The 18233-nt window shown below is 38.4% G+C and overlaps 1 protein-coding gene across 1 annotated transcript in view; it reads left to right on the top strand.

Annotated features, from left to right (window-relative positions):
• BRCA2 (BRCA2 DNA repair associated) overlaps positions 1-16310 on the top strand; it is a 52400-nt gene extending 36090 nt beyond the window's left edge. Inside the window, exons 18-26 of the mRNA XM_068984392.1 lie at positions 562-717; positions 905-1049; positions 2939-3060; positions 5206-5404; positions 5652-5815; positions 5903-6041; positions 12442-12686; positions 14525-14671; positions 15550-16310. Coding sequence (XP_068840493.1) covers positions 562-717; positions 905-1049; positions 2939-3060; positions 5206-5404; positions 5652-5815; positions 5903-6041; positions 12442-12686; positions 14525-14671; positions 15550-16191 — 1959 coding nt within the window. The 3' untranslated portion in view covers positions 16192-16310. The remainder of the gene's footprint in view (positions 1-561; positions 718-904; positions 1050-2938; positions 3061-5205; positions 5405-5651; positions 5816-5902; positions 6042-12441; positions 12687-14524; positions 14672-15549) is intronic.
• The last annotated feature ends 1923 nt before the right edge of the window (positions 16311-18233 follow it).

Here is an 18233-nt window from a genome sequence, read left to right as displayed (position 1 = left end):
CATTTCCACACAAGAGCCACATAAAAATCATCTATGTTAAAATACCTTTATCAGTTTCATTTCTTTTTCCTGAAGATTCCTTGGATTTCTCCGTATTCCTGCTCAATTCCAAACTGGTTATTGTCCACGTGAGATTATTTTCACCTCTTTCTCTGTTAGAAGCCCCACAGTCTGGATTTTGATTCTTTCTAGATTTGTTCCCTGGTTTTAAGGCAGACAACTACCATAGGCTTCTTGAGAAAGGGAACATGCAGTAATTTTTTATCTTATTACAAAGTTAACTAAATAGAGAATTTGAGGTTGAAATAATTCCTTCAGAATTTTGAAGACATTTCTTCTGTTACCTTGCTTCTAGTATAGTTCCTGCTAAGTCAGTGTTGGTCTTTCTTATCCCCAGCCCTTCACTATGGGATCTGTCCCCAAGAGGATTTTAGACTGCCTGTCTCCATTATTCTGAAGTTGCACAGTGAGATTAATCCTAAAAGAAGGCAAATTATTATGAAATCTGAAGTAGAAGTGAATATATATTTCGCTTATAAATCAATTTGTTAATCTGTCTAGATTTCCGCTAACAGCACTCGACCTGCTTGCTGGTATGCCAAACTTGGATTCTCCCCCGATCCCAGACCGCTTCCTCTTCCCTTGTCATCACTCTTCAGCGATGGAGGAAATGTTGGTTGTGTTGATATAATTATTCAGAGAGCATACCCTATACAGGTAGGATACATTCTTGAAACTTACTCTGTATTTCTTCTTTTGCATGCTTAGTCATGTCCGACTCTGTGATCCCAAGGACCAGAGCCCACTAGGCTCCTGTATCCATGAGAATATTTCTTTGCATAGAGACGATTAATTTGAATGATCCCTTCCTACTATATATTTCTGTTTGACACATAATTAACAGTGGATGGAGAAGACATCAACTGGATTATACATATTTCGCAATGAAAGAGAAGAAGAAAAGGAAGCAACAAAATATGCAGAAGCTCAGCAAAAGAAACTGGAAGCACTATTCACTAAAATTCAAGCAGAATTTGAAGACCATGAAGGTAAAATGAGTTGTGTTTACAAGATCTTTTTTTCATGTGAAAATAAAGTGTTCAGATCAGTTCAGTTCAGTCGCTCAGGTGTCTGACTCTGCAACCCCATGAATTGCAGCACGCCAGGCCTCCCTGTCCATCACCAACTCCCAGAGTTCACTCAGACTCACGTCCATCGAGTCAGTGATGCCATCCAGCCGTCTCATCCTCTGTCGTCCCCTTTTCCTCCTGCCCCCAATCCCTCCCAGCATCAGAGTCTTTTCCCATGAGTCAGCTCTTCGCATGAGGTGGCCAAAGTACTGGAGTTTCAGCTTCAGCATCATTCCTTCCAAAGAACACCCAGGGCTGATCTCCTTCAGAATGGACTGGTTGGATCTCCTTGCAGTCCAAGGGACTCTCAAGAGTCTTCTCCAACACCACAGTTCAAAAGCATCAATTCTTTGGCGCTCAGCCTTCTTCACAGTCCAACTCTCACATCCATACATGACCACAGGAAAAACCATAGCCTTGACTAGACGGACCTTAGTCGGCAAGGTAATGTCTCTGCGTTTGAATATGCTGTCTAGGTTGGTCATAACTTTTCTTCCAAGGAATAAGCGTCTTTTAATTTCATGGCTGCAATCACCATCTGCAGTGATTTGGGAGCCCCTGAAAATAAAGTCTGACACTGTTTCCACTGTTTCTCCATCTATGTCCCATGAAGTGATGGGACTGGATGCCATGATCTTCGTTTTCTGAATGTTGAGCTTTAAGCCAACTTTTTCACTCTCTCACTTTCATCAAGAGGCTTTTTAGTTCCTCTTCACTTTCTGCCATAAGGGTGGTGTCATCTGCATATCTGAAGTTATTGATATTTCTCCCGGCAATCTTGACTCCAGCTTGTGTTTCTTCCAGCCCAGCGTGTCTCATGATGTACTCTGCATAGAAGTTAAATAAGCAAGGTGTCAATATACAGCCTTGATGTACTCCTTTTCCTATTTGGAACCAGTCTGTTGTGTGTTAGAGGCTTCTAATTGGGTTAATTGTTTTCATTTTGAGTAATGGATTTTTTTTCTGATTCTGAATCTGAATTTTTTGATTTTAAATAAAATATTACATAGATATACAGATAAGTATTGAATTGGCCCCAAAATATCAGATCTTTATTCACCACAGTTAGCTTTTAGAACCTCACAAATTGCCTTAGGCAATTAAACATTATAGACCTACAGCACTTTTCAGAAGTCTTAATTAAACTCCCCCTTGAGCTTTAGTAACTAGAGTATTTGTGGCATCGATTTTTGTTATTAGAGAAAGGAAAACAACAAGGGAAAGAACTATCAGATTATTCTCCCCAAACCATTTGTAATTCTCTGTCCTCTGTGTCTTTATCTGTGTTATAGACCTTGCATTTTTGCTCTCGTAGTTGTTGATTTTTATGTTTTATACCTGGAGCTTGAGCTTGTTTTCCCAGTGGCATCAATTTGAATAATAAAAATCATAGTGTTTTATGCTTAAAAGACATGAAATTTTACTTTTTTATCTACCTTTTTATTGTGGAAAATATTATGTTCTGCATTTCTTCATGATTTTATTATTTAGCTTCATGTTCTATATAAATTTGAAGGAAAATGGGCTTCTCAATATTTGATTTACTTAAAATTACCACTAGCTCATAATTAGGTGAATCATGAAATCATTTACTTTAATTTACAAATTGTTCCAATGAAGTAAACTCTGTATGACAGTTTTTTAAACCATTAATACACTAGTTTCAAATTTTCCTGGAGAACTTTTAGCAGATAAGTGGTTTATTTTTAACCTCCCTTCTTTGGGTGCTTTTTTTTTTTTTTGCTGAGTTCTCTAGTTTTCAGTGTTCTTAAATTCATAGTTTAGCTTACTTAGTGTTTTTTCCTTAGAAAATGTAACAGAACAATGTATACCGTCACGTGCACTAACCAGACAGCAAGTCCGTGCTCTGCAAGATGGTGCAGAACTTTATGAAGCTGTGAAGAATGCGCCAGACCCAAGTTGCCTTGAGGTGAGAGAGTAAGTGGGCCTGCAGGAAGTAAGTAAGTGAAGCCTTAGTCTTCATCCTTCAAGGTGGGAAGCTGTTGTCACTCATCTGGTCAGTATAGGAGGCAGTATGTTGAAATGCTGTGTTTCTCAAAGAGGATGTGTGCATTCTAGGATCCTCAGTGATGTACCAAACCAGGTGGTACATTTCTACTTCTGAACCAAACAGAGGATGAGAGGTTAAATAATTTTATATATTAAATATGGTTTAAAGTGTGGTCAAAACTTGTTTATTTTTAAGGTAAAATAAGTATCTTCAAAGCACTATCTCAGTTTCCTCAGCTCTTCAGATCCTGCCTAGAGTTTATTTCATGATCCTCTACCTAAAGGACAGTTAGTTGGAAAAGTTTCAGAAACACTAAAGTGTGTTACAAACAGAACTTTAGAACCATGGCTCTACCATTTATTAGCTAAGCAAATAGGACATAAAATAGCTGTCAAATGGGCACAAAAGATGTTTTAGAATAAAATTGGATAATGTATATAAAGTGTATTGTTGCAAAGTTTTATATAAATGTTATTAAAACATCATTTCATATATTAAGGTAATCTACTTCCCAAATTTTTAGACACCTGGGTATCTAATTAATGCAACTTCTAAGATTATTTTGCTAAATAGGGAGAAGAGGGGAAATTTTAGGAAGACAGTTTATTGATGAATATCATTTATTTTGATGACACTAAAAGTTGTATATGGCTTTAACTTTCTTAAGTGGGCCCTCACAGTAAACACTGCTCTGCTCAGAGAGTGAGCAGTGCTGTTCTGAACAGAATTCCCCTGTATTCCCAAATGTTACAACACAGACTGTCTATGGATAGTGAGTCTGATTTTCAAGCCTGTGAGTACAGTTGCTACAAGTTTGTATGGCTTTGTTATGCTTTCCTGAGAAATTATTTGTCTCTGTCTCTTTATGTTTGTTGACGCTTATGAAAACATAGTCTTAATTTCATCCATAAAATTTAACAAAATATTATTTTCGTTTCCTTTTATAGAATTTACTTACAAGGAGAAAGTAGGGGGCAGGATGAGAGCTGGGAGACTTAAGTTCTAGACCCTAGCCCTGTGTAGCTGGACAGACCTCAGACCTCCACCACCATCCGCCTTAGAGATAAGGGTCTAAGTTATGTGGTTCTAAGAGATTCACTGAAAGAAAGGTATCATTATCATTCTTAGAGAAAGAAATTGCCATCAATTTCTAAAATATCTGTTAAAAGGACTTGTTTTCAGTGATAATGTTTAGTTGTTGTAGGGCATCTGAAATCACATAATTTTTTAAAAATTAATGTTTAAAAAAAACTGCCTGTTCAGGAACATCTTTGTAAGGCACAGAGTTCCTCTTCCCAATACAGACTCAGGTATTAACATGGGTGAGTCAGCAGCAGTCTAGTAGGTTATGTGTCAGAATTCTCATTTATTTTATTTTTGGTTCCTTTATTTTTTTTTAATACTGGGTGAGATTCCTAGGAGGTTCAAACACCAGTTTGCTAAATGACTGGGAAAGAAATGTAGAGACAGAGATAAGTGCTTATAGTACATACCTGTTTTAAATATTATCTACTGTTCCAGAGAGTTAATGAAATTATACTACAGGGGCTAAGAATGGAGGGCTTTTGAGCCAACCCCTGCCTATATGGCTCTGCAAATTATTTATTCTGTCTGTACCTCAGCTTCACTACCTACCTCATGGAAACAATAATAGTACCTACCTCACAGGATTATTTTAAGAATTAAATAAATAAATACATTACATTACCCATACATAGACCTGTTTCTGACATATAATAAGCATTCAGATGTTAGCCATTTAGAATGTCACTGTTGATGATTATGATTATTATGAGTATATTTGTAAGTCGGGGTTGTTTGGCCCTAGGTAAATTTGTCACAAGAATTACTAAACGGTTTAAGGCACTTGAAAATACTTGTTATGTGATAAACTGAGTACATAAATCTCAATTTTTATATTGTCAAATCCTTAACGTGAACTCAGTTCTGTTGTATTTTATCCCCATTTAAAGAGATTCGTCTCCAGTAGATGAGGTGGTTTGTTTCTGTTTTGTTTGCTTTATATTCCAAAATCATCTGCCTCACTATACCAATTGGCCACAGGGTTATTTTAGTGAAGAGCAGTTAAGAGCCTTGAATAATCACAGACAGATGTTGAATGATAAGAAGCAAGCCCAGATCCAGGTGGAACTCAGGAAGGCTATGGAGTCTGCTGAGCAAGGGGAACAGATTTTGCCAAGGGACGTTACACCTGTATGGAAGCTGCGTATCATGAGCTATAAGAGAAAGGAAAAAGATTCAGGTCAGTATGGAAAGTTTTTGTTTTTAATCAATTTTAAGTTTAAAAAATTATTAGCTTATTATTTCAAATGGTAGATCAAGAGTTAAATGAGTATATATCAGGGGAGACAAAATGGGCTCCAAGTGCCCACAAAATGACAATATATCCCTTGGATCTTTGTTGTGCTCAGTTTTTATTTTTAAACAAGATTCTTAATGATTATCATTTCTTCCATTATAATTTGTCTTTTTCCTCTTTCTCTCAATAGTTATATTGAATATCTGGCGTCCATCATCAGAACTATACTCCCTCTTAACAGAGGGAAAGAGATACAGAATCTATCATCTTACAGCATCAAAATCTAAGAGTAAATATGAAAGAGCTAACATACAGTTGACAGCAACAAAAAAGACTCAGTATCAGCAACTACCGGTATAAACTTCTCATCATAATTTTTTAATTTTGATAAATGCATATTAGTTTGTAGAATCCATGTATACTGATTTTTTTTTCTTGTAGGCTTCAGATGAAATTCTATTACAAATCTATCAGCCAAGGGAGCCCCTTCACTTCAACAAATTATTGGATTCAGACTTCCAGCCACCTTCTTCTGAGGTGGACCTAATAGGATTTGTAGTTTCTGTTGTGAAAAAAATAGGTAATACACAGTGTATTTAATGGTAGCTTTTTAATGGATGCCTTGGAAAAGCATTATATTTTAAAATTTGTCTTCCTTATGATTAACTGAAGCTACTAATTGACAAGTTTTGTAACTAGTGATTTGAAAGTACATTTGTTTTGACTTGATTCTTAAAGGCAGTTCTATAATATCACGAGGAAACAACTTATGTGCCATTCTGTGCTACTTAAAGAAATTGCTAGAAAATGTTTTGCACCACAGTAATGATTACAAAATAAGCTCCTTCTGCAGTTAACTGAGCTATCAAGCCTTCACCTCCTACCTCAGTTTTTATTACTCTTTAACATCTTAGCCAAATTAATCTCTACTTTATTCTATCAATATAACTTTGTTCATTCCTCCTTCCATACCCTGTTCTGTTGATTTTATCTGCAAACCATGTGCCCAGCTTATGTCTCAACTTAAGCACAAAAGCCTTCCATTTATTGGTAATTTTGTGCCAGGCCCTTCAGCATTTGGTCTCACCACCCCTACCCTCCAGAACTCTGGGCCCCCTTCCCCTTCAGCTGTGCTAACACCTTCCTTGCTATTCTTGTGTCCACTTTCATCACAGGGCCTTTACCCTCACTGCTCTCTCTCCTAGAAATCCTGCCCCCAGGCAACCATATTCCCTTGGCTCCTTCAGGCCTCTGGTGAAACTCAGCCTCCTAAGAGGCCTTTCCTTGAGCCCTTTTGTAAAAGCTGTATTTCCCCTGCTCCCAACTGAGCACTTTTTCTCCCCTTTTTTGCCTTATTTTTCTCCATAGCACCTACCAGCACCTATGTTTTCTTGATCTCCCTCTTCTGGAGTGTTAGCTCTCTGAGGGCAGAGACTTTGTTACTGCTGTATCATCAGCTCTTAAAACAGTGCCGAGTTCACAGTAGGGTCTCAGATCCATGGATTCCTTGTTGATCAACTGCTCTGTCACAGCTTCTCGCTTCCTCAGCTCTTTGGCTAAGGTTTATCGTCAGTCTTTTTTTCAAGAAGGCTTCAACTGTGCCATATTCCAGGAGTTCCTCATAAGTTTGAAATGTGAAACTATTGCCCTAATTCTGGGACTGTGTCTTGGCAGGCATAATAATGTAGGATCTTGCTTTCTTTTCTTCCCTCAGACCTTTGTAGAAATTCCTCTTTTGACATTGCACAGTCTAAAATTTCCCCCCATTTAGTAGGTGATTTTCTTTTTATGTTTAGATGTCTGAAGAATATGTTTTGAGGTCCAAAAGTTCAAGCTGTATCTTATAAGCATTCTATACAGTTCTCCTGAAACACAGATGACCTTTTAATCTGCAAATTCAGGGAATTCCCTGGTGGTCCAGTGATTAGGACTCGGTGCTTTCACTGTTAAGGGGGCCCAGGTTCAATCCCTGGTTGGGGAACTAAGATTCCACAAACTACATGGTGCAGCTAAATAATAATCTGTAGATTCAGTGCTTTCTTTGTATCAGATAAATTCTGTAATATCTTTGAATGAATCTTTTTTATTTCACTTAGTAGGATTTCTACTTCAAAGCCAGCAGTTAGTCTTATGTTGGATTTTTTTTAACCTCTTCTCTGATTGCTTCTGTCTTTTCCATCTTCATTCACCATGATTCTATGTCAGTAATTTTTTCTGCAATATGTTTTATTCCTTGTGGTTTGTAATGCATGCATCAGTCCCATTATGGATAGTTTATTGGTGTCTCAGTTTCTTTCTTTGATCCTGCAGTCTCCTTTTGTCTTACAGGACTATTTTTCATCCAATATCCATATCTAAGCTTTTATTTTATTGATTATGTTCCTATTAAGTACAATAGCATGAGTCAGTTTTGAAGACTTCAGAAATTTTCTTTTAGTTTTATTTTTGGGTTGTGCTCTTTGTCTTTCGCTATGTTCTTTTCCCTTTTTTTGCTTAATGTGTTTTTGTTTACTTGTGTTTTAGTGCTTTGTGGGTTTTTCTTTAACCACAGTATGTTACTATACTACATGGTTTTTGTAGCATTTTTATTTCATCTTGTCATATTTGGGTTATTCCAAACATCATTATTATTGTTACAGAGGGTGGGTAATGTTTATTCAGTTTGTTCAATCAATATTTATTGAATGCCTGTCATGTGCCAGGCACTGTTCTAAATGCCTAGGTGCATAGCAATGAAAAACAGGCAAATATCCCTGCCCTCATGGAGCCAACATTATGGCTAGGGAGGGAGATCACAAACAAAATAAGTAGCACATACAGTTTTCTTAGTGTGGCTAAGGAAGAAAATGAAGGAGGGAGTGACAGGTAGGATGGGGGAAGGGGAGAGGACTGCAGCTTTAGACAGCAACATGAGGAAAGATCTCACTGCAAAGGTGGCATCTGGATGAGACATGAAGGACTAGAGGGAGAGAGGCCTGTGGACATCTTGGTGGGGGGTGGGAGGATATTCCAGGAAGAAGGAGTGGCAGTGACAAAGGTCATGTTAGAGAATGACCCTGGTGCCTAAAAGCATTAGCAGCAGCCAGCGAGTGAGCAGTAACAGCTAGGAAGAGGCAGTGGAGGACTGAATTATGGCATCGGCCTTGCATGAATTCTCTCTCTGAAGGTTTCAAGTAGACGAGTGACACCCTCTTTTCTTCCAAGGAGCAAGCATCTTTTAATTTCATGGCTGCAGTCACCATCTGCAGTGATTTTGGAGCCCAAGAAAATAAAGTCTCTCTGTTTCCATTGTTTGCTCGTCTATTTGCCATGAGGTGATGAGACCAGATGCCGATCTTAGTTTCTTGAATGTTGAGTTTTAAGTCATCTTTTTCACTTTCCTCTTTCACTTTCAGCAAGAAGCTCTTTAGTTCTTTGCTTTCTGCCATAAGAACGGTGTCATCTGCATCTGAGGTGATTGATGTTTCTCCCGGCAATCTTGATTCCAGCTTGTGCTTCATCCAGCCCAGCATTTCACATGTACTCTGCATAGAAGTTAAATAAGCAGGGTGACAATATACAGCCTTGACGTACTCATTTCCCAACTTGGAACCAGTTTGTTGTTCCATGTCCAGTTCTAACTGTTGCTTCTTGACCTGCATAGAGATTTCTCAGGAGGCAGGTCAGGTGGTCTGGTATTCCCATCTCTTTCAGAATTTTCCACCATTTGTTGTGATCCATACAGTCAAAAGGCTTTGGCGTAGTCAATAAAGCAGAAGCAGATGTTTTTCTGGAATTCTCTTGCTTTTTCTATGATCCATCTGATGTCAATTTGATCTCTGGTTCCTCTGCCTTTTCTAAATCCAGCTTGAACATATGGAAGTTCATGGTTCATGTACTGTCGAAGCCTCATTTGGAGAATTTTGAGCACTACTTTGCTAGCGTGAGATGAATGCAATTGTGCGATAGTTTGAACATTCTTTGGCATTGTCTTTCTTTGGGATTGGAATGAAAACTGGCCTTTTCCAGTCCAGTGGCCACTGCTGAGTTTTCCAAATTTGCTGGCATACTGAGTGCATAGCTTGGAAGAAAAGCTATGACCAACGTAGACAGCATATTAAAAAGCAGAGACATTACTTTGCCAACAAAGGTCCATCTAGTCAAAGCTATGGTTTTTCCAGTAGTCATGTGTGGATGTGAAAGTTGGATTATAAAGAAAGCTGAGCACTGAAGAATTGATGCTTTTGAACTGTGGTGTTGGAAAAGACTCTTGAGAGTCCTTGGACTGCAAGGAGATCAAACCAATCCATCCTAAAGGAAATCAGTCCTGAATATTCACTGGAAGGACTGATGGTCAAACTGAAACTCCAATTCTATGGCCACCTGATGCGAAGAACTGCTGCAAAGTCACTTCAGTCGACTTCAGTGTCCGACTCTGCGACCCCATAGACGGCAGCCCACCAGGGTCCCCCGTCCCTGGGATTCTCCAGGCAAGAACACTGGAGTGGGTTGCCATTTCCTTCTCCAATGCATTAAAGTGAAAAGTGAAAGTGAAGTCACTCAGTCGTGTCCGACCCTAAGCGACGCCATGGACTGCAGCCTTCCAGGCTCCTCCATCCATGGGATTTTCTAGGCAAGAGTACTGGAGTGGGGTGCCATTGCCTTCTCTGGATGCGAAGAACTGACTCTTTGGAAAAGACCCTGATGCTGGGAAAGACTGAAGGCAGGAAAAGTAGGGGACGACAGAGGATGAAATGGTTGCATGGCATCACTGACTTGATGGACGTAAGTTTGAGTGAGCTCCAGGTGTTGGTGACGGACAGGGAAACCTGGTGTGCTGCAGTCCATGGGGTTGCGAAGAGTCGGACACGACTGAGCGACTGAACTGAACTGTGATACCGTCTGACTAGGTTTTCTCAGGATCACTCAGGCTGCTCTATTGAGAGTAGACTGCAGTGGGGCGTGAGACTCCAAACAGGGAAATCAGCTGGAGGCTGTTGTAGAAATTTAGGCAATTGATAATAGTTTGGAGCAAACAAAGCAATGGGAGTGGCCAGGAACAGTCAGATTGTGGTTGTATTTTGAAGGTAGGGGGACTGTGGATGAAGAGAAGAATCAAGGAGTGAGGGCCGAGGTTTTGTCTGAGCAGCTGGAGGAATGGAGTTGCTATATAATGGAGAGTATGCAAGAAAAACAGGTGGGCAGGGAAGGCCAGGAGCTTTATCAATTAAAGATTTCTACTTGACAGCTGGATACTGTTGTAAGGGAATCATCTAGGCTGAAGATACAAGTTGGGAAGTCATCAACATACAGGTGATGCTTAAATTCAGGAGACAGGATGATGAGGTCACTGGGTGTGGGAGTAGGTAGAGAAAAGAGCCAGGGCCTGACCAGGCCTGTCAGAGGCATTTGATGCCACAGAGAGATGTAAGGCTGACAAGGGAGAGGTGGGACACGGTGTCCAGAGAGGCAGTGTGCAGAGGCCAGGGACTGCACGTGTGGGATGAACTGGGAGCCTCGGTTTCTCTTGGAGACAGACGTAAGACTAGATTGTGGTGACAAGGTGAGCTGTGTGAGAGGGACCCGCCAACACCTCATGCAGTTGACTCTTTTTCTGTGGTATTGAAGACCAGTTTTACCCCTCTTAGTTCCTGTATGAAGCTGGGGTATTTTAGTTGCTATCCACTGTTTATTCCCATTATTCCTGGTAGATACTGTGTTGCAGATCATTTTCCCTAGTTTAGCAAGTAGCCCCATGTATTCATTCATCTGCTGAACCACAAACTTAAGCAGCCTATTATCTCACAGTTCTGAAGGCTGGAAGTCCAAACTCAAGGTACTGGCAGGGTGGGTTCCTTCCGAGAAAGTCTGTCCTGTGCCTCACTCCCAGCCTCTGACAGTTTGCTAGGAGGCTGTGGCCTTCCTTGGCCTGCAGATGCCTCACCCAGTCTCTGCCTTCTTAACCTGGCAGTCTCCTTGTGTGCATGTCTGTGTCCAATCCCTTTGCATAAGGACGTTCAATTAGGATGTACTGAAATGAAACTTCAACTTGATTTTGTTAGCAAACACTGTGTTTGCTAGTAAGATGACATTCACAGGTTAGGATGTCAACATCTTTATGGGGACGCAACTCAATCCATGACTGTTACCCTGTTTTCCACCAGAGCCATTTTCATTATTTCTGATTATTTCTATTTGTTTTTCTTCAGATTTAAGAATACAGAATTCTTAAAATGTGTGTTCTCTCACCAGTGTGGAGAAGGAGACTAGAAGTTGAGCCCTCTTGTGATTCGTTCTATCCCACAATCTTCTGTTTCTTTCCTTCATCACCAGTTCTTAAACTTTATATTAGGATATGCCTTATTTATATGCTATTGGTAGACATTTTTTTTTAATTTAGTTTGATGTCAAGTGTTAGTGGGAGAAATTTCTATCAGAAAGTTTCAAAGTGCCACCCTAAACCTGAAGTACCAGTTCTCCAATACCCAACTCTAATCATGAGGTTTCTTAGCTTAAAATCTTCGGTGGCTCCCTGTCCCTTAGAAAATGAAATGCAAACTCCTTCCGACGCCTGAAAAAGCCTTCAGCCTCTTGCCTTAAGCCACCGCCCCACAAACCTCAGCTACTTAGTTTCACATTCTTGGCACACTAAAATATTTAACATTCCTACCTTGAAAAAGTCATTCACTTTGCTTAGAATGCCCTCTTCCTTCCCATCTTGATGAATTTTCCCTATTCATTATTCAGCTTACATGTTTCCTGCTTCCCCAGGGCCTCTAACAGAATGTGTTGTCATACTGCGTTGAAATTTTAGCACCATATGCAACAGGTCCTGAGCTGTTGAAAATCCTGAGCTTTCCCTAAATTTAGTTATTTTGGTTTGTTTTTACCATTAGCATACACAAAGTAAATGGCCATACTTAGAGTTTCCTTATAACATTTATCCAGTACATATATAAGTGAAGTTTTTTATTTTCTGGCTTTTGTTTTTTCCATTTTAGGTATTGCTCCTTTGGTCTATTTGTCAGATGAATGCCATAATTTATTGGCAATAAAGTTTTGGATAGATCTTAATGAGGACATTATTAAACCTCACATGTTAATTGCTGCAAGCAACCTCCAGTGGCGACCAGAGTGTAAACTGGGAATTCCTACTTTATTTGCTGGAGATTTTTCCATGTTTTCTGCCAGTCCTAAGGAGGGCCATTTTCAAGAGGCATTCCACAAAATGAAAAATACTGTTGAGGTAAAATTAGCCTTGAGCATTACCATACATGTTGGCATTTTCCGGCAGCTTTTATGAAACTTGGATAGTTGACATATAATGTGAGATTTCATCATATATTAATTGTTCATGAACCTGAGGAGATGGTGAGTGACAGCCATCAGGGAGGAAAGAATGATTTGACAGGAACCGAATTAGGAAAAATTGTGAGAAGGATGTTGTAGACCATGTAGGCAAACTGGAAATTGGTAACAAGAATTACATGTTACCTGTAGTTTACAGCACGTGGCAGTGTAATCACTTAATATGTTGATTCCAAATTTACATTCTAGGGACTTCCCTGGCAGTTCAGTGGTTAAGACTCCATGCTTCCATTGCAGGTGGCACAGGTTCAGTCCCTGGTCAGGAACTAAGATCCTGCATGCCATGTGGAATGGCCATAAAAGAAAAAAAACACTTCTAAATTAACATTTTAAACTCCATATCTACTATTTTATCATTTATACCTGTCTTTGATTTAAAATAATACCAAATAGGAGAACAAAATTCACTGAGTACTTACTGTACATCTGGCCTTGTAAGCCTCTCTCATTTAATGCTCCCACCAACCCTGGGTAGGGAAGATCCCCTGGAGGAGGAAATGGCAACCCACTCCAGTATCCTTGCCTGGAAAATTCCATGGACGGAGGAGCCTGGCGGGCTAGAGTCCACGGGGTCGCAGAGTCAGACATGACTAAGCAACTCCACTTCACTTCACCAACCCTATAACGTAGGGAACTATTTTCCCATTTCATTGATGAGAAACAGAAGTCACACATCCACATTGGTAGAACCAGGATTCATGCTTAAGCCATCTGAATGCAGAGTCCAGACTATTATTAACTACCATGCAGTGCTGCCTCCCAATAAAATCTGGCGTTTTATAAATGCTAACTTGTAATAATGAAAATCTATAAAAGATAAGCCTCTTAGTTCTGTAGTTTAATATTTGAAATGTGTTATTCAGAATTCATATAAATAAAAGTCTATTTTAAAAGCATTAGCTACATAAAATTTGTATAATATTCTACCTGGACTCAATGTACATCATGAATAATAACACCCTAATTTATTTATGGCTTTTAAACTGGGGGCTGTAAATGTAAACTGGGAGTTACGTTCACTATTTGGTTCCCTTGTGGAATACTTACTGTTTATATCCTAGATTTTCTCTGACAACTTTCAAGGGCAGTTCACTTACATATCATTTAAAATTTTAACAAAATAGTGATAAATTAGGTTAAACCATAACCAAACTGCTATTTGACTCTTTGTGGCTTCTGAAACAACAGTTTCGTATGGTATAACCTGTATGTTATTTCAGTTAATTCTTAGAACAGACATGAAGATGTTCTCATTTTGAAAGTGAAAATTGCTCAGTTGTGTCCAACTCTTTGCAACCCTGTGGACTATACGGTTCATGGAATCTCCAGGCCAGAATAGTGGAGTGGGTAGCCTTTCCCTTCTCCAAGGGATCTTCCCAACCCAGGGATCAAACCCAGGTCTCCCCCATTGCAGGCAGATTCTTTACCAGCTGAGCCACCAGGGAAGCCCAAGAACACTGGAGTGGGTAGCCTATCCCTTCTCCAGGAGATCTTCCTGACCCAGGATATCTCTTTCCCTCACACACACACCCTCTTTCCTTCTCTCCCTCTAATAATTAAGGTCATCTAAATCACTGATGTAGCTTTTGCATTTTTACACTGGTGAATTATTTGACAGCTGCTATCATTTCAGGTTTTAAAGGTAACATTTTCTGAAAACATATGAATGTGTAGGTTTGCATTTTACAAACCAGCTTTTCCAATTTATTTTCTTAGAATATTGATAAGTTTTGCGAGGATGCAAAAAACAAGCTGATTCGTTTACTTAATGCAAGTAATCCTAAGTGGTCCACCCCGACTAAACACTGTACTTCAGCACCACCCACTGCTCAAACAGTCCTTGGTTCAGGAAATAAGTTTCCGGTAAGTTAATCTAAATTTAACAAATTTTATAAATACTCTATAGAGAGGCAACAATATATTCCAATGTATACCTAGTAAACATAATAAACTGTAATTAAACTTAATTAGAAAGTGTCATTAATTATTAGTGCCTCCTATAGGTATAGGCTATCTGGAAAGTTTATCTTGTTTACTGAAGCCACAATGTAACACTCTTTGGGGGCAAATTTTGTAAATGGGTGCTTTCATTTTTAGCATTCCCAATACACATGACTGAGATGTTTTTGCCCATGTCTTTTTGCTCAGGGGACTATCCTATATAACTAGGGTTGTTTCTAAGCTCAGTTTAACTCTAAATCACAATAAAAGCAAATCGAGCTAAAGTCTGTAATTTTGCTAAAGACTAGTTCTTAAGTAGCTAAACTTGCTAAGTTATATATATTAACTCATTTAACCTTCACAACAACCCTGAGATAAAAATTATCTACAGTTTACGAACAAGGAAAGTATGACATACACGGGTTAAGCATTTGCCTCCAGTCAGTCTAGAAAAGTAGGAACATGGGCTGTGTTCTTAAAATGATTTTAAAATGCTTATTTTTGTTTAACCTGTTAATAACAAAAAGATTAAAGTATAAATTGTGTCTCCTACCTCCTTTTTGCTTTTACTACAATTATTCTTCATCTTTATTTTCATTTCATTTTTATATCCTCTTATGCAACAATCTTTCCTTCTGGAATAATAATAATAATATTAATGTCTCTTGAAATCATAGCCACTAGGGGAGTGAAAGTGTGTGGTATTTGTATGTTTAAATATTTTTTAATAAAGCTAATTTGATTTTTTTTCATATATTAGGACATAATTATATAGGCTACGTTTTTTTTTTTCTCTTTAGCTGTCTTCTCCCAGTAGTGAGATGAATTACCAAAGTCCGTTGTCACTTTGTAAGCTAAAAGAGAAGTCTGTCTGCACACCTGTATCAGCCCAAGTGACTTCAAAGTCTTGTTGCAAAGGAGAAAAAGAGACTGATGACCCAAAAAGCTGCAAAAAGAGAAGAGCCTTGGATTTCTTGAGTAGACTGCCTGTACCTCCCCCTGTTAGTCCCATTTGTACATTTGTTTCTCCAGCTGCACAGAAAGCATTTCAGCCACCACGGAGTTGTGGCACCAAATATGAAACACCTATGAAGAAAAAAGAATTGACTTCTCCTCAGATGACTCCACTTGAAAAACTTAACAACATTTCTCTTTTGGAAAGTGATTCGATAGCTGATGAAGAACTTGCACTGATAAATACCCAAGCCCTTTTATCTGGTTCAGCAGGAGGAAATCAACTTACATCTACCAGTAAGTCCAATAGGACTGTTCCCACTAGTCCTAAGGATTATGTTGGACTGAAAAGGCCTTACACTACATCTGTGATCAAAGAACGAGAGAATTCCCCAGCCAGGACTAAAGAACAGGAGACTAATATGCAGGACACAAGTGCAATAAAAAATATATCCAAGAGACTGCAAAGGCGACTGAAACCAAAATGACAATAAATCAGCTATTGACTCAACCTTTCCAGTTTGTAAAACATAGACAAGTTTCAAACTGTACATTGCAATTTGCATAATGAGGAAAGGAAGGAAATAGTTAAAAGTTTATCTGGTGTTTGTATATCACAGAAATGCTCTTTCCCTTTTTCTTTATTGGTATATTCTTATTTCAATTATATATCTTAAAACTGTAACTGTATATTAACTAATCAAGAAAATCTCCTTTAAACCTTTATGACTGGGTTTGATCACTGTAAGTATTACAAATGAAGTAAACACGACTGTTTCTTTTAGATTGTGTTCTTATAACTACAGGAAACTAAAGTTATTTTGACTCACATAATTCTTTTTGGTTTAGTTCCATTTTAGGTTTGTTTTTAAGAGGTAACCCACTATGAACCAGTTTTCCATAATGCACATGTTGGTTCTAATACAGTTTTTTCCTGATCAAAGAAGTCAAGATGAGTTAAGATATTACAGTGGTGTTTTCTTTCGACCAGTTCTTCATCCTTAAGTCAGCATGACTACAAGAAAAACAGAACCCTCCGTGCACTTCCTTTTTTGATGCCATTTTGATCTGTAAAATTAAATTATTTATTAAAAGTTGAAATACTTTAAATCAGAAACAGACTTCATTGTGTTAATTTGTTTTGATTTCTTAACAAAATGATCTGAACTGCAACTTAAGAGAAAATCTTTCTTTCAAATTGGCACTGATTCTCCTTGCTTTCAGTCCTGTCACAGGATTCAGCAAGCAGTCCCTTTTAAACCTAGTTTTTCTCTAACCACCAATGCAGATGAGAACCATTCAATTTAAGACGGTATTCTCATTTGTTACTTTAATAGAGGAAAAAGAGAAAGCAGTTCAAACTAGGAGCTAATAGCATAAAGTGTTTTAGTATGTCTTAAATTTATATACAATATCATGTTTTTAAATCTCATTATAAACACACCTTAAAGCCAAGAATAAATCCTTTTAAAAAGCCATTTCCTTCCTTCCATAACTGTGACCCATGTTTTTTCTTGCTTCTGAAAATTAACATAATAGTCTGTTCTGCTCTTCTTTCTAACTTAAGTGTTCTGCCAGTCTTGTTAATGTGATTTAACTTTTTTTCATAAAACAATTTGGTCTTCATATCCTAATCATTTTCCCAATGATCCACACACTAGAACAGGGAATAAAACTTGAGTCTCAGCTGAACAGAAAAAATTATAAGAATTCAGCCTTTTTGTTTCTTGAAAAAACTTGAGCTATAACCGCCTTCATTTTTCATTAGCATTTAGACTACCCATAATGGAGACATCTAACATACACTCTGCTGTTTATAAACTGTAAATAATATAGCCAAGCTATATAAATAAAATGTGAAGCTTGAGTATATATGGATATTGTCCCCCCAGAATTGACAGTTTAATTATTACAAAGTCATCAATGTACACTGCATGATAAGGGATAAATGGTAAAAGCAATTTGTGTTACTCAACAATCACTTAATGAGAGCCTCGTGTATATAAAGCACTCTGCCAACCCTGTGAGTGATGCAAATATTAATACACAAGTCAGTGTTAAGTGTTCAAAAATTTTAAAAAATCAGGAGTCGTGGGTGTTGAAAGAAAAAATAGGTCATTTCTAGATGGGATAAACAAAGTTGGTGGCATTTTATTAATGATTTTATGCTCCCAAAAAGGCAAATGTACCAGGGAACTATTCTGAGCTCTTTCAGAGTAGCACAAATAAATACAAAGTAGCCCAGCCCAGGCCAGGTAAACCAGAAACCCTAAGCAGAGAGTCAGAAGTAAATCAAGTGGGCTTGAGCTATGATCCTTCAGCTGCTCCTATGGAATTGAGCAAAGGAACTCTCATCTGGACTCAGACACTTCTCACCTCTACTATCCTAAATGAGTCAAGCCACCCACACTGACCTCGTTCTGCACTGACCTAGGGACCACGTTGTCTAGGATTACCTAGGACTATCTGGGGTCTGGAAAACAGGAGTACTGTTAATGTAGATTATCATTATTACTAGATTATTATGTGT

Source organism: Capricornis sumatraensis, chromosome 12 (genome assembly GCF_032405125.1).
Source record: "Capricornis sumatraensis isolate serow.1 chromosome 12, serow.2, whole genome shotgun sequence".
Lineage (NCBI taxonomy): Eukaryota > Metazoa > Chordata > Mammalia > Artiodactyla > Bovidae > Capricornis > Capricornis sumatraensis.
Note: the sequence above shows the minus strand (reverse complement) of the source record. Positions and strands in the feature narration are given on the sequence as shown.